Here is a 16,362-nt window from a genome sequence, read left to right on the forward strand (position 1 = left end):
CCCTTCCAATACAACCACAGGAAAGACCTCACCCACAAGCGCCAGCACAACCAATCAGGGGCCAGCTCTGCCTAAAGTCAAGGGTACCCCTGAGACAGGTACCCGCCCCGAAGAGGGGAGGCGGGGAGGGCAGGGATCTCCTGACTTGAAGCCAGGCAGTGTGGAGATGGAGGGTAAGGGGGTGGGGAGAGGCCCTTGGCCCATTGTCTGTCTTCTAGCTTCCCTTATACCAAATTTAAACTTTTCTTGCGCTGTATTGGATTCCGCTGCATGACCCCACAACTGCGCACAAAAAAAGATACACTCACAAAGAAACAAGAATAAAAGAATCCCAAAGAATCAAAGGAAAGTGCAGATTCATACACATGACTTGAAGATGCAAACAAATTCTCTTTCCTAAAAAAAACCTTTGAGTCAGGCAATCTGCGAGTCTGTGTTCAATGCATTCGACCTTCCCTGTTGTTTCTACTAGACAAAAAAAAGAACGAATTGTCTGCAGTCCTCTTTGTTGTTTTAATACATTTAAGTCTGCACTACAGTACATCTCCAAAGGTACTTTGTCTGCATTCCACTCATGTGTCCCTGGCTGAAGTTCGCTAGAATCCAGCAAAATGATCATAAATCCTGCGCCCGCTGCTATGATCATCCACTCAGCCTGTAATGAGAAGCCACAGCAGTCGATAAATAAGCAGCGACTACAGACCTGAGGGCAGACGCCGCCTGATAGAAATTTCCAGCATGCCATCTTTTCAGCTGCTCGGTCAAGAGCAGTCACATGCTCGTGCAATTAAACGACCTGCAGACCGGAGAGGTTCAGCAGTTTAGTCACAACACACCTTATATCGCTCTCTCTTCACATCTCAACTCGTCCCTCGATTTTAATATCCCTGTTGTTGAGAGGTAATGTGTTAATACACACAGACTGTTGTGAACCTCAGAGGGCTGATGGTTTTTCACACCCTGTCTTTGTGGCATTATTCAGTCTAGCTGATTAAATTAAAACTTTACAACAGCTGCTTTCAGTTCAAGCTAAAGTTTCTTATCGGCTTTTGATATTTCAGACCAGAGTATTAAAGTAGTGCTGAAAAGATAGTTTGTCACACTTTCTTTTAATGAAAATATACTTCAATTTATTCTGTTTGTTTAATATTTTGTCATGTTTTATTCATTCATTTATAAAAAAAAATATTCAAACATTCTGTATGTTAACTTAAACGTGCATTTAAATTTGTCAAAAATATAAAACTGAAATAATTTTACGAGTACACAGTTATAATTATACCTTTATGCTTTATTTATTGTCAGTGTTTTAAGCGTGTTGTTACAGAAAGAGCGTATTCACAATGTGACTTACAGTACAAATTCTTCACGTGCTCTTTTTGTCATTTTGTGCAGATGCAAGCTGTAATATTATGTAATGTGGATTAATCTTATTTATAGGATGCTTTTATAGGATGCTTTTATATGATTTTATAGGAGTTAATTAATCCCGAAAAGCACTTCAGTTTGCCGGTGTTCATTCATCATTCAACTTCAGCTCAAGTGGTTTATTCGGCAACATTATAGACTTTTATTGGATCATTCAAAAGAGTTATATAGATTTTTCCTCTTCAAAAATATTTTTAGTGTCTGAGTTTTATTTCTTCTCTTTTATATTTTTGTAAACTTTATCTATTTAAAATATATTTGTTGTATATTAATAATCTTTGTGATATTTCCGTGCTGTCTTCATTACGAAAAAAAAAATATATATATATTTTTGTCAGTAATTTCATTAACCAAATTAAAACTCATAGCTAGATCTCAATTATATGAGCTGTTAGTTAAAATGTAATTTCTAATGATTCAGTCTTTTCCTTGATTTACAGTCTGCATCAGAACAGTTTATTTTAGTGCACAGGGTCAGAGTCAAGCGATCCATTCCTACGGCTTTAGATACTGTTGACTTAAGCATGCGTGGCTGAAATCTCTCTCCCTCTATATATATGTGTGTGTGTGTGTGTGTGTATATATATATATATATATATATATATATATATATATATATATATATATATATATATATATATATATATATAAATGAGCGCGATAATGATGTCTGCTGAAGCTAAATCTCTATTTGTTCTGAGGTGGCGGCTGCCGAGTCCATCCGCTTGTTAATGTTATTTTAAACACACCTTCTCGCAGGTCATTCACACACTCCAATAAGTGCTATGATGGCAGGAACTCTGGCCCCCTGATAATTTGCATGAGTGTTGGGGAACAGACTGCCATGAGGGGGTGGGCGAATTCTGAAACTCATTAAAACACAGTCGAAGATGAACTGACAATGAACTCCGGCTGAACTCAAGGCTGAAGACGCATCCAGTCCTGCAGAGAGGCTATTAATACCATGGCAGGGGGAGAAACAAAGAGAGAGCCTGAGGTTTAGGGAGTCGGGTGGAAGACATCGAGGCTTCCACAACGTGAAAGTGGAAGGATAATGGAAAAGGACGGAGTGAGAAATCTGCTGATTTTGATTCCAATCACACACCAAAACTAGGCTCTGCAAACGCAGGTGTGGTAACTGCTTTAATCGACTTTCTAGGAGCTCTGCTCCCGAAAAGAGCAAAGTGACGTCCTTCTCATTAAAGTGTTTCACTTGTAAATGTCACAGTCAGCCTGCCACCCATGTAGCCAGAGCCAGGTAATAATGTCCATCACCAAAGGTCACAATAAAAAAGATCCCTTTTTCTCTGAAAAATTCTCTTTATATCAAGCCAGCACATGCCCTGACACATGCAGACTCGACACACAGGCTATTAAATAGTGCACACACACTAGTTATTTCTAAAGAACTGTGGGCTCATGCGGAATCGGATCCATATAATGCGCTTCTTAAAACCCTCTGCCCCCCTCTCCTTTTCCTTGCCCCTTCCCTCTCTTCCTCTGGTACTTCTGACTGGAGAGATGTAGTGTTCTGTTAACCTGCCTGTTTTTTCAGACTAATGCTTCACCTTCTTAAGTTCTAAAGCCTCTCTTATTTTCCTCCTCTGGGTTTAGTTTAGAATCTCGTAAAGCCTGAGCTCTGTAGTCCGACTTTAGGATTATGGCCTTCAGCTTTTTTAGTTCTTCTAGAACTGTCTGTTGCCTCTTTTTTTTTCTCTCTCTCTCTCTTTTTCTTTTTTTGTCTTATAGTTCATAATTTTCTTTTAAGGATAAGGATACTTGAGCAACTCAGGCTTCAGAGTGAGGCTGTAGCGAGTTAGATTGTTTCCCGCATGCTTGTTTGCTTCTCTAGGGTCGTAAGATCTCTAGTTTGAGATGCCGCTGGCTTCCATTGAGTTTTCGCATTTCTTTCCCTATCTGCTTGTGTGGTGTGTCAGAAAGTATGTGTGAATCCGCTGCATGAATCTAGCGTCATCTCTCGATTGAAAGCGCATCTTCAGTTTGCTGAAGAGAAGAGTCGCTCTCTTATCAGATACCTGCTTTATTTGGTTTTGAATGCATGATGCATCATATTATGCATGATGTTTTGAAATGTTATGTTCTGTAAAATGTGTTGACTTTTGTGGATTCTAAAGGTCCTTTCACATGATTCGCATCAACCTTATCCGGTGCATTGAAATCTACAGCGTTCCCCCTGATACTGTCTGGTGGTGCAACACTCAAACTTGTTCACTGCTAACCTTTCCAGGCACAGCCAATGATTACTGGACCGTTTATATGAGGGATCATTAAATGGATGGTATCGTCACAGAAATTAGTTATACAGCAACCCCAAAGGAATGTGGAATTTGAGGGGAAAAAACATGATTTGTTATATTATTTAACATTTATTTATTTATATATGATATAAAATGCCTTTTAGTTTTTTTTTTAGTTTTTTTTTATATAATAATAAAATAATAATGTTAGCCAATCAAAACAATTGCTTGGACTTTTTTTTGTTCTGAGCTCATACACATGTTAACTTGTTTGCTAAAAATGTATGGTTTATATATGATCAACTATATAATAGCAACCTCTTAATGTCTCTGTGCCATGACTATCCACATCGTTACCATGTAAAGGTAAAAAACGGCATGTGCGCTTCTATTAAGATCGAGCCCTGATGCGAGTTATGTGAAAAGGACTTGATATTGTTATTTGTATATAATCACTATACTGTATTTTAAGAAGGATGCTAATGTCCAAAGATGTTAATAATGTTAATAATGCAATTTCCTATGTCAAACAAATTTACTTGTCAGAAAAATGACTTTATAAAAGCTTCTGCAGAATCTATCAAATTATGCATTTAGGGGACAAGAGCGCTGAGCTGAAAATGCAAATATATTCAGACAGAATATTTTCTCATTTCCTGCATTCACAGATTCAGACGCGCTCAATTATTTACTTTTGTTTGCTGTTCTCTGTGTGCCTGCTCATATTGTCAATTATATTCCATCATGAGGTAAAGTAATACTCATCTATGTTTAATTTTCTGGCGGATTTCGCACTTCTGTGTGGAGATCAGATGATGGCCAAAAGTCACCTTTTGACTGAATTAATTTGCTCCCATTTTGGCATTTCCTTGTGTTGAGCTAGATACAAAAGGGCTTGATTTCAACTTCTCATAGCCCTCTATAAAGCCGTCTGGAAAGTTCTACAGACAATGCAACATTGTTCAGCAGTGAATTTATAAAAGCTTCTCAGCCAAGACCCCACAGATATTCATCACTATTTCTGAAGGCTGATCATTTCCCATCCACTTGATGGTATACAAATTAAATGTGAAGCTTTTCACAATTTAAAATGTTTAATTCGCCAACTAGTACTACGCTACTAAAGAACCTCTTGGATTGGAAAAAGCAATACCAAAACCCATCTGTGTGATTACAACTACACTATTCCCAGGTTCAGGATCTCGGCATGTCCTGCTTATTCCACATGCACCTCGAGAAAGATTATTTATGACAGCATTGCTGCTTTCACATCAGTGCAGAAACACTAGATGTAATTGGGTTATCAAGAAGCAAGACTATTGAACGCCCTGGAAAGCCATGAGCCTAACACAACTAATTATTTCCTTCTCCTAAAAACACCAAGTGAGTGATGGCCAATATACTTAAAATAAAAGGGGGTTTCCATTGTGATGAAACCATTTATTTCTTAGGGTTATGAACATTTTAATAACTTCAATAGCCATTATCATATTAAATGTGTGATGGAAAGGTTCTACGGATGTTAAAGGTTCTTCAAGGAACCATAGCTGCCAGAGAATATGCCCTAGATGAGATTCCTCCTCCTATTAAGTACAAATCAAAAAAGAAAACCTAAAGACATAGATATAGTCCCCCAGGAAAAGGCTGTTTTCTTCTCACCTTTGTTCTGAGATAAAGAGCATAAACTGAATAACAGTATAGCCCTTGAAGCTCTGTGACTCCTAGGATCCCACCATCACCAAACGGGCCTGATCTATTCAGTGATATCAAATTTATGGTGCATAAAATGTTCCATTCCCGAGCCTTTCACAGGCAATCAGCCACACAAAGCGGGAGAAAAGGATAGACACCAACAAAGCATTTAAACAAACCAGGGTTTGTGTGTGAAAATGTTTATTAAACAATTATTATTCTGTTATTGGTGGATGAATTTGTAGGGACAAAAACATTCTTCAAAATACCATTTATGTCAAGTCATATGGGTTTGGATTGGAACAACATAAAGGGTCTATAAATGATGACAGAATTCACATATTTGGGTGAAGGATCCCTTTACAGAATAAAAAATCTAATAATATTTCTCATGTTTTTACCACTAGCCCACGGCAGTTCATTTAATGATGTTATACTCATAGGTGATATTTCATACTTGTTGAGCTTCACTAATAATAAAGTTCTGCCATCCTAATGGCTTTTGATAAAAGTCCCATCTAAAAGTAATTTATATATGAATTTGCCATTAAAAAGGCCTTTGTCCGGCAAGTTTCTCCATATTTTACAGATAAACAAGCCTGACTGAGATTACGTGTTTTCCGAACATGGAGACTTGTTCTACTGCTCTTGCTAAGGTTCAAATAATTTCATCTGAGGCCAAAACAGAAGCTGTTTTAATGTCATTATTATATAAATGGTGATAACCAAATTTTACTCCATTTATTTTATCTTAAATGAACATGTTAACTTTGACAGCCCTGGTATATACACGCTTATATTTTAGCAGAGCTTTGAGAGATTGCTCACAAGTCTGCTTTCAATTAAACACACTTTTTTTGCCCTTCAGCTTTTTATGGACGTCTCTAGCTCTTCTTTCTCCCACTCTCCAGTTCTTTGAGAAGGAGTTACTAGGGGTTTGACAGAGGCCTACACAATCCCTCACACAGCCGAAAGAAAGATTGAAAGACTTACAGTTTTCACCACTGAAAATCTGTCACTCATTTCTCTCCACTACTTCACTCTATCAACCTCTTTTTCTTCTCACCCACTCTCTGGCTCTCAGTACCATTCATTTTTTCCTCTCCTCTCCTTTCTCAAGAAATCTATCATTTATACAGAAGTCATCTTCCTCCATTTACTCTATCCCTTTTTTCCTCCTCTTCGTGCTCGTTCTCTTTCTTTGAGTCAAAGAGGAGTTATTGGATTTTTGACAGAGGCCTATACAATTCACAGCCAGGAGAAAGTGAAAGCACCTCCCTCTCCTCTCTTCCACTCCCACTCTCATACTTTCAGTACTACCATTTATTTTACTTTCTTTCATTTGTTCCTAATTTTTTTGTTTTTATTTTCATGTATTTTGTTTTATATGTATATTTAATTAATTTATATTATAAAATATTTTCAATGATAACATTTTTTGTTCATTTTTTTTGTTTGTTTCTCTTTCACTCCCTTCTTTTTCAATCTTTCTCTGTCCTCTATCCTTCTTTTTTTTCTTTATTTCTTTCTGTCTGTCTTTCTTTCTTTCTTTCTGTCTTTTAAAATTCTTTGTTTGATTGACTTTTGGCAAAGTTAGGTCTGTATTATTCCTGTCCCTGTTCTTCACATATTTATGCTATGTTTAGCCTCCGTTTTGCCAAGAGTCTTTAAAAGGGAGATAAGCCGGCAGCCGAAAACTCTTACAGTGTGTAGTTTTTTTTTTTTTTAACTGATGATTATCTTGTTTGCATGGCTCTGAAAATAACCAACCCAATTACAAAGTCAGCTAGATATATATTTAAAGTATTTAAAGATACTGTATGCATTTAAATATATCTTTAAATTATATTTAAAGTTTATCTATGCATTTATTAATTTATTTTCAGTTTTTGTGTCAGTGAAAACTCTGCTATTCCATTGTTAGCTTGAATATAAACTGTAGTGCTATAAAGTCTTAGCATACATTCAGCTTAGTATTTTATTTTAATACTGATCAGTTAAAGTTTTATATCAATTTTTTTAATTACCTTTGGATTAGTGTACTGTACAAAAAGCTACTGAGTCATGAAAGAGGACTACAAACCTGTTGTGACACAAAAATTGTGTGTTTGTGAGTCACCCATCGCGTAGCATATGTCGGCCCTCAGTGCTTCCCAGGGGCCAAAGACCTCAGTTTATAGACCAGCAGAAAGCAGACGGATGAGTCAGAGGAAAATAAAGGTCCCTTCTATTATTCATAACATCTTCCGGTATATTTGCACATAAGTCTGTTATAGCTTGCAAGAAAATAAGGCAAACTCCAGCAGGTGTATTAGAAGATTGATTCTATTGTATGTAAACATTAAACATGTCAGTTATGATGCCTCAGAAAAAAAGGTTAATTCTTCCAGTAACTATTCTCTGAGACATGGGGATGTATGCGCACTAGGCTACCCTTTTAGAAGTTTACTTCGCTATTACTCATTCTGGTTTGCATCTATAAACAGTTAGGCAGAAACATTTTTACAGGAGAGAACTGAGTTGGCGGGAAGCTTTCTTCCTGCTATAGCTAGCAAAGCAAAGTTGCTAGTTCTGCTAATGTGTTTATATTTATGCCTGAAGGAAGATTATCCTTGTTTTTCTCACATAGTTATTATGCATTCATAGTTGTATTTTTGCTTGCAACAGCTAGAAAAAGCACAATAGCGTCTCTCTCGCTCTCTCCCTAACTCGATAACTCACAAACGGTGGTCCACCCACTCTGTTCTTACACTGTGTTGTGTTTGCTATTGCTGTTCGCTGATGTGAGCATCAGCAAGACTTTGTTGGCCTTGCCAAACGTCTTAAGCAGCTAATAATATCTTTTAAGCTATCTTTAGTTTTGGCTCTCTACAGTGTGCACCAAATGTTGTAATAAACAGATTTTTGAAACTTTTCCATTAATATCTTTGTATTATTTTAAAATAGGGCTCAAAATAAGAATTTACTTCCTGTATGTTAGCTTTGATTAGCAAATTATACACATTTATTTAGCTTTATTAGTTATCTAGCTGTACTATTTGTTCATTTATTTTCATCTTTGTATACATCTATCCATCTATCCATCTTGCTTTCTTTCACTTCTCTTCACTTTCATGGCTGGGATGTGTATAAATAAATCATTGACTGCTTTTACAAAAGTAAGACGAGCCATTTTACTTGTCCTGTCCAAATTACCAGTTCCAATACATTAACACTGTAAAGGAATCTGCTCATCAAGTGATTTCATGGGGTCTTTGTTGGATTAAAATTAATCAAGACATACCATTTAGGTTGTAAGCTGACACTTGTTTTTTTTTTTTTTTTTTACCAAAGCAGCTTATAGCTAATTGTACAATACCTCTAGATGTAAAACATCTCTAACAGCAGTTTTTCAGTTTACTGCCCCTCTTATCAATGAAGAAGAACAGAAAAATGAGAAAAACAAGGAAAGGCTGACTGCGCAGATGGCAGTGGGAGTTACTAATTATCTGAGCATGCACGTTAGTGAAATCACCTCTACCCTCAGCTCATTAAGACCGTAAGGTGGTCTGTGCATTTATTTTAATTTGCAGTCACTGAAAACATCTCCATATCATTTTCGCACCACCTTAATGCCATATGCAGCTCAGTGTAGAACAGCACAATCAGCTGTGAGTCAAGCACCTAGTACTGCTGCTCTTGAGACTGTGGCTAATGAGAGAACCACTTAGCTCCCTACAAGACCATTCGCAATTGTTCTTGAGGCTCTAGCATCTGATGTTGAACCAATGAGCATTTGCAGATTGATTCTGAACAGTCGGCTCAGCCAGCGCTCTGCTTTGTTTGTCAGCAGTTTCTAACATGAATAGAAGTCTGCAAAGAACTCTAGACTCTCACACTGTTAAAAGCTAACCTAACTGGCACCTCACTGTGTCTTTACAGTGCACTCATCTCACTCTCTTCCCCTCTCTGCAGGAGTGCGCCGACCCCCTGAGGTAGATAAGTCCAACCACAGTGTTCACTACACTCTGCTCATTGCGTGTGTCCTGGTGGCGTTTGTCCTGGGAGCTTTCCTCTCCGGATTCCTTGTTTCCTGTTACTGCAACCACAACGTTAACAAGACCAAAAGGCTGTCGAAAGATCCAGAAGCACAAATCCCACATGCCCTATCCCTGCGCAGCCTGGCCAAGCTAAACGGCTTGCTAGAGACCCAAAACAAAGATGAGAAGCTGGAGGTATCTTCACCCAAACTCTACAACCCTTTCTTTGCGAATGGAAAAGAGCAGGCGCATCGCAGGAATGCCCATCATGCTGCCATGACAGAACTCATTCACCCACATCATCATCACTCTGCAGAGCTCTCTGGGCTTCCCACACCTGATTCGACGCCAGAGCTCCCAATCAAGAGTATGAAGGCCTTCAAGAACCAATGGGAGAAGAATCAAAATTGTAATAACGCTAAAGAACCCAAGTCCCATAACATGGGAGCATGTCGGCCAACCACTGGAATGCAGCATCAGATTTTCCCTTTCTCCCAAGGACTGACTAACGGACAAGTATTAGGTAGCTCAGCACACATGGAGGAACGCAAAGTCCACAATGCGGAGCGTGTGGCAAGCCAGCCATACCACTGCTACCCACACAAGATAGTGGATGTCACCTCGCTCGACGAGCTTCTGAAACACATCCATGAAATCAATGTGGCTACAGGCAAGAGTCCCACTGTCCTCACCTCGTCCATGTCTGCCAATGCCGGTCAGATGGCGTTTGCAAACCGCGTACAGCCGCAGATCCCGGAAACAGAATCTGCACCATACTACAGTTCCTCCACGCTTCCTCGGGACAGTCTAACTCGCCGCATGGATGTCCCACCAGAGATTCCTCCCCATCATCAATCTACTCTTGAGAGAGTGTCCCGTCACCCGTCTCAACGGCACTCTCTGATAACCACTCCCAAGATGCCCAGTGGGGGCGTGGTGCCACGGCAGCACAGCTTCAACCAGCGCAGCGCCCATCAGCCCCTCCTGCTCTCTCGAATGAACTCTAATGGCAGCAGTTCAGGTTGCGATGTATGGCATCCACTCATCCCTAATGGATACCTATCTCGCCAACATAGCTACAACGAGCAGCCAGAAGTCCACCGTGGAGCTATTGTCCGTCGGACAGCCTCGCTCAAGCCCGACGTCCCACCCAAACCACTGTTCATCCCTGCTAGCTCGCCTGTGAACCAGGCAGGGAAGTTCAACTACTGAACGACGGAGAAGAAAAGCCTGTGGTTTTTCGTAAAAGTCCACTCAACCTCTCAGAACTGATTGTGGTCATAAACAATTAAAAGACTGGATGAAAAACTTGCCTTTATGGGAAAGAAATCCTCTGGAGATTGGCTGCCAGTGTTGTCGACTTTACATTTGAACTATGACTTGTTTTTCTCAGTTTCATGAATATATTTGTACCATATTGGTATTGCTCAGCTATTGGCCATTAGGAGAGGAGTTTTTACAGGAGTCCACCTAGATTTAGGCTGCCACAGTGATAAGTGTGTGGCTTTACGGTGTTACTTTGGACTGTCTAAACAGGTGTCAATGATCCAAACCTACCTTTACCTGAACTTTTATCCGAACAAGTGTGTATATGCCTTGTTTGATATTCTGATCTTTCTTGCTTTGGCTTAACTATTCTGTTGATGTAGAGTTGATGAACTGTGCTGATTCCAATTAGAAATGTGTATATATGCATGCATGTGTGTGTGTATGTGTGTGTGTGTGTGTGTGTGTGTATATATTTATATATATATAAATATATATGTATGTGTGTGTACATATACATACCCAGTGTATGTATCTAGATTACTGAAATGGTTTGGCCCCCTCAAGTTCCTTCGCCTTATTTTGAAAGCAGATGTGCTGTTGAAATGCCCCCACAACTTGAAGTGATCTCTGTAAAATCCATAAGCAATAATTTCCACCATATTCTGTAAACTCCAGTGTAATGCAGTTATAACAACTTAAACTCAGTAAAGTTCAAATTCAGATGATTCAACTTGCCTAGAGAAACAGATCGGCCCAAGTGAGGTGAATCAGTCTTGGTGTTATAAAGGAGATGTATGTATATACCTAAGAAGAATGTATTCTTTGTCTATAAGCTGCAGAATCAGTGTGAGGTGCTCCAGTATTTACCCTTTGTCTCCTCTGTTAAAATCATTGGTGAAAGTGAATCAAAATTTGTGAATCTCTTTTCAGTGGAAACATCAATCATTGTGTCCTATCCAGGTGTGATAAACCAATAAAACGATCTCTTCTATGTAAATCTTAAGTTTTTGTCTTAAATCATCCGTGACCACTTTGTGTTCTATTATATATAGCCCTGCCCACAGTGAAATCTGACTGGTCTAAACTTCTGCTCCATAATCATCATTGGCTCTGCCATGAAGCAGTTTGACATACTGAAACAGGTCGCTCCTGGATAGGACACGGCATAAGAGTCCAGAACAAAAAGATTTCTTACTTTTGTCCTGAGTTATTCATATATTGTGTTAAAATGTATCGATATTAACACTAAAACAGTTTTGTGTAAATAGATGAACAATAACTAGCCAAATTTTAATTGTTCGTGTAAATTTGTGCCTTATTTAATATGATGTGTTAAGGGGGGAGGGTGGCGGCAGAGTGGGAGAGGGGACATAAGAAAAGGGCAGAGAGGCCATCATTTATCTTTTTATTTTTAATATTTGTAATTTTTTTTTTTTACGCTTGGTTGTCTGTATGTCATAACTGTTGTAGATATATATTTCTAAATACTTTTGATATCCCCAGGCTGTGACGCTTTTGCATTTTGGAACAGCATCTACATAGTTTTCCCTCCAAAGAGACATCTATCTATCTATCTATCTATCTATCTATCTATCTATCTATCTATCTATCTATCTATAGTTTTATCTAGCTATTGTTCTATCTGTCGTTCTATAATTTTATCGATTGTTTTGTCTATTATTCTATCATTTTATCCATTACCTTGTGTCCTATCTATTGCTCTATGTACTTCTTTGTCTATCATCTATCTATCGATCGATCATTCGATTGATCATTCTTTCTATCACTCTGTCTATCCTGTCTGTTTTTCTGTGTATTGTTTTATGTTTTATCTCTTTTTCCTGCTTTCACGTTGAACTCTGCATTAGTTTAAGAAACCTGTGTCTTTACTGACAGGTTTGTTCTGAAATGGATGAAGTAAGATGTAAGATGCGTGAACTTCTAAACTGCAGTGAATCTTCAGATCTTATGTTTAATGGCGAGAGCAAGACTTCTTAGGCTTTGCACTCTGTTTAGAGGAGAGACTTCTGTGCGTGCGTGTGTGTGTGTGGGTGGGTGTGTGTGTGTGTGCGCGCTCTTTATGAGGAGACCATATCACTTGGCTGTAGTTCAAACACATACCTCCCTTTGCTTTTCCCCAGTACTTCAGTCTGGCAGAGTAACTCTGCTCAAAGTCATCTTCCTCTTCTTCTTCAGTCTGTCTTAAGACTCTATGATGTGTCGGCGTTTGCATAAATTTGGTGCTGGTCTGAGATACAGTTTTTATCATGTACCTTGAATGAACCTTTCAAATTGGCTGCCTGTAACTGTGTGCTCTGTTTCCCCTCACAAAACCAAATGCAATGTCACATTTTAATAGACGGCTACCACATCATATGCATCCCAGGTGGAAAATGGACTGAGGGTTGAATCCCTGCACCGTCCTCGACGGATATCCAGAGTGAGGAGACTGAGTGCAAAGAGACTGGTGTAGTTTCTTTGAATTTCTTTCTATAGATATAATGGTGGAAAGGGAACTGCGTGTGTCTGTTTTATCTGCTTTAACCATTGAGGTTTCTGTTATTGCACAGTGTAAATACAGTCCTGGAGTTTCCCAGGATTCAATGCTCTGTTATGATTACTATTGGGCAAAGCCCTATGGATTCTCCACCTCTGCTTTTATGGAATACTGTTGTATTTTCCTTATAACAGAAATAAATGAAAGATCATAACATGCATATGGTTTTACTGATTGATCATTTTGTAAAAGTTTGCATGCTTTCCTTATTATCTGACACTTTTCAAATGGTTTATGCCTGTTTTGCTGCAGCAGCAAAAACAAAACAAAAAACACACATTTGGTTGTAGTCAAGGTCTCCCAGCTATCATGATGAAAAAATACAGCTGATCCCGGTGTTGTTGGCCAACCGCAGCTGCACTATAAGGATGCAATGGATGATGTTTACCATACCGCTCAAGGGCCAAAAATGACTTAATAGCCAATTAGATCCTCTGGGCCCTTGGATTGAAGGTGAATATATATTAAAAGTGACATCTATGGCTCTCTAGCCAAATCGGGAGCACATGGAATTTATGCTTTTACTATGGTTGCAAGTTCACAGCACAGTTCTACAATACAATTATTTTCCACTTGAATATACACATGCCTTTTTCACACACATGCAAATCCTCTGTGAGCTTTACTTTCAAATTCAAGATTTTTACCATTTCACTACTGCTTTTTCAATATGCCTTTCATGAATAGATACAAACTCCACTCTGAGAGAAAATAAAGAGCATGATCTTGATCCATGAGTCAATGCACCTTGTTTAAATGGTTCCTGGTTCTCTGTTCTTATTCAAAAGATTCAGTTCGGCTGCCTTCCCTGTTCAAATGTTCTGCTGGCTACAGATCTAAAGGAAGTTCTTTGCTAATAAATGCTAACAGCACAAAATGAACTAGCTTTCACTGTAAATCTGTGTTGTGATTTCCTCTGTTGTTGATTGATTCAGCTCTACAGTGCCACATATTGGTAACATTTGTGCTTATGTTCGCTTTAAATCTTTCCTGTCTCTGTAAAAGATTAATGAAAGCTCACCAGAATCATTGTTTTCACTGAGCTTCTTCAGGTCCAAAAGCAACTGCTCATACCCGTCCAGCCAAAGTAAACAAGGCAGAACCTGTTCGGTTTCCCACAGTTATTTAGAAATTGACTTTCCCTAGAAAACAGTCCCTTATGGGCATTCAAAATCTCACACCAGACTTTATTTATCCACAGATTTGTCGTATTAGGTAATTTTGCAACAAGTTATGATTTTCTATCATACTACTCTATGTGGTGCTCACTTCCCCACGTCCTGTCCATAAAGACTCTGGTGCAGATAAGTGGCTCCAGATTCAGCGGACACTAACTGCAGGTTGTCTGACTGGTGGAGCCGCTATTACCCACAGTTCTTAGTTCAGTACTCATCAGGTGTCATCAAGAGAGCTACTACCTGATATCAGCCCCATGAGAATCATCACATTCACGTCTCCTGGATCTCCCTCCATCATTTTATTTCGCTCTCTCTTGCTTTCACTAGTTGGACTAGTTGGCTGTGTTTCTCTGGCTGGTTGTCAGCGCTCTGAGAAGCTAGAGGGCATTAGAGAGATGTATTCTGGGACATGGAATGAATGGTTTTCATCTTAGAACTGTCAAGAGCAGCCCAACCTGCCTGTAGATAAAATTGCATGCATTTTGATGTTCGAGATACAGAATTTCATCATCGTTGGTGAAGTAATGCTATGGTATATAGTCTGTTCAGTGGATCTGAAGGAAAAGGGGGTTCACTGTGAACTGTAGCGATGACCCTGAACCTGCTCAACATCTGCTGTTCACTCAACCCAGAAAGGTTTTTGTGAAAATGCTGTGGTGGTTTGTAGTGATATATTCGACTGCTCGAGTTTGTTTGTCAGCGTATGGTCTGTATTTTTTATTTTTTTTCACAATAGCACAGCTGAAAGGATATATACAGAACATTGCATGACAATAGACACTGCTGACATTGCAACATGCAACTGTGCTGACTACATATCTTTGTGTGTGTGCTCTCATAGACTCATTGTATGATATGGGGTGCTATGTAGCTGTTGATGGATTAAAGTTAAATTCCCCAATATGTGCTAGGTGTAGCCTATTGTTTGTTATGAGGGCTTTATTATAAATGTTTTCTATGTCAAATACATAAATAAAATTCCCTAGCATAATTTCTCAATCTAAATAATAGGACTGAGAATTTATAACCTCTTACTCGTAAAATTAACTCAACATCAACAGATATTTTATGTGATATTATATGTGCCAAGACCAAAAAGGGCCTTGAATATAACAAAACTAATACTGAATATAAAATAAACTTTTCTTGTTACTTTTCCCTGGCATTATTGCTTCACTTCTAACCTTGGAATCTTAATTTAAGGCATCACCAGTAAATCCCTGCTTTGCTTCGAAACATTCTCGTTTGCTTTCAAGTCTCTGTTGTAAAGAGTTTTTTCCCCCTTCTCTTTCTCTGTATGCTCTCTTTTGCTGTTGTCTTTTTCTCGTATCGGTTAGATCATCTTGAAGGATTAAGCTGATAGTCATGGTTATGATATTGCTGCCGTGTTTGGCATAATATACGATGCTACACTCCTTCATTTGCATTATTTTTATTACAAAGAGATGGATGGTTCTGATATTAAAACTTCCTCCCATTTATTTGTTATTGTTTTCTACTGAGAATGTGGGTTGTATCATTCATGTTGATGCATGGTGTTTACTGTAAATGAAGAATGTTAAAAATACTCCTTGTGCTTTATGAAACAGAACTTGCTATTTTAGTCAGTCAATATATTATTGCTGAGGCCTTCCACACAGACTGATATGAGATATTACGTATTTGTTTTCCCAGACTGAGCTGTAGTTAAAAACAATAATATTCACCTTCAGTTATAAGTGGTTATCAGTTTATACATCAGTGTACAACATACAGCACTGAATCACTCAACTGATTCATTCAAAATGTGTTCAGAAACGTAACAACTAACAGTCTATGGCCCTGTCCCAAATCGCGCACTTCATGTGGACTTTCGGTCTCGTGGACTTGAAATGCGCGTGCTCGCCGAGTCAACGAGTCTGTAGGCCGTCCCATTCAGCATTTTAACGCTCCGAAGTGTGCTCAGCAGCGCCCCCTTTGTA

General features: G+C 38.7%; 1 protein-coding gene across 4 annotated transcripts in view; it reads left to right on the top strand.

Moving 5' to 3' along the window:
* The window catches only part of sema6e (sema domain, transmembrane domain (TM), and cytoplasmic domain, (semaphorin) 6E), a 146,887-nt gene extending 133,504 nt beyond the window's left edge, over positions 1-13,383 (top strand). For 3 of the 4 annotated variants that reach the window (XM_059568012.1, XM_059568011.1, XM_059568010.1), the window contains 2 exons: positions 21-173; positions 9,333-13,383. In XM_059568012.1, the coding sequence (XP_059423995.1) occupies positions 21-173; positions 9,333-10,609 (1,430 nt within the window). In that variant the 3' untranslated portion in view covers positions 10,610-13,383. The remainder of the gene's footprint in view (positions 1-20; positions 174-9,332) is intronic. The other variant, XM_059568013.1, reaches the window with a different exon arrangement.
* The last annotated feature ends 2,979 nt before the right edge of the window (positions 13,384-16,362 follow it).

The sequence above is a fragment of the Carassius carassius genome, chromosome 15 (assembly GCF_963082965.1).
Source record: "Carassius carassius chromosome 15, fCarCar2.1, whole genome shotgun sequence".
Lineage (NCBI taxonomy): Eukaryota > Metazoa > Chordata > Actinopteri > Cypriniformes > Cyprinidae > Carassius > Carassius carassius.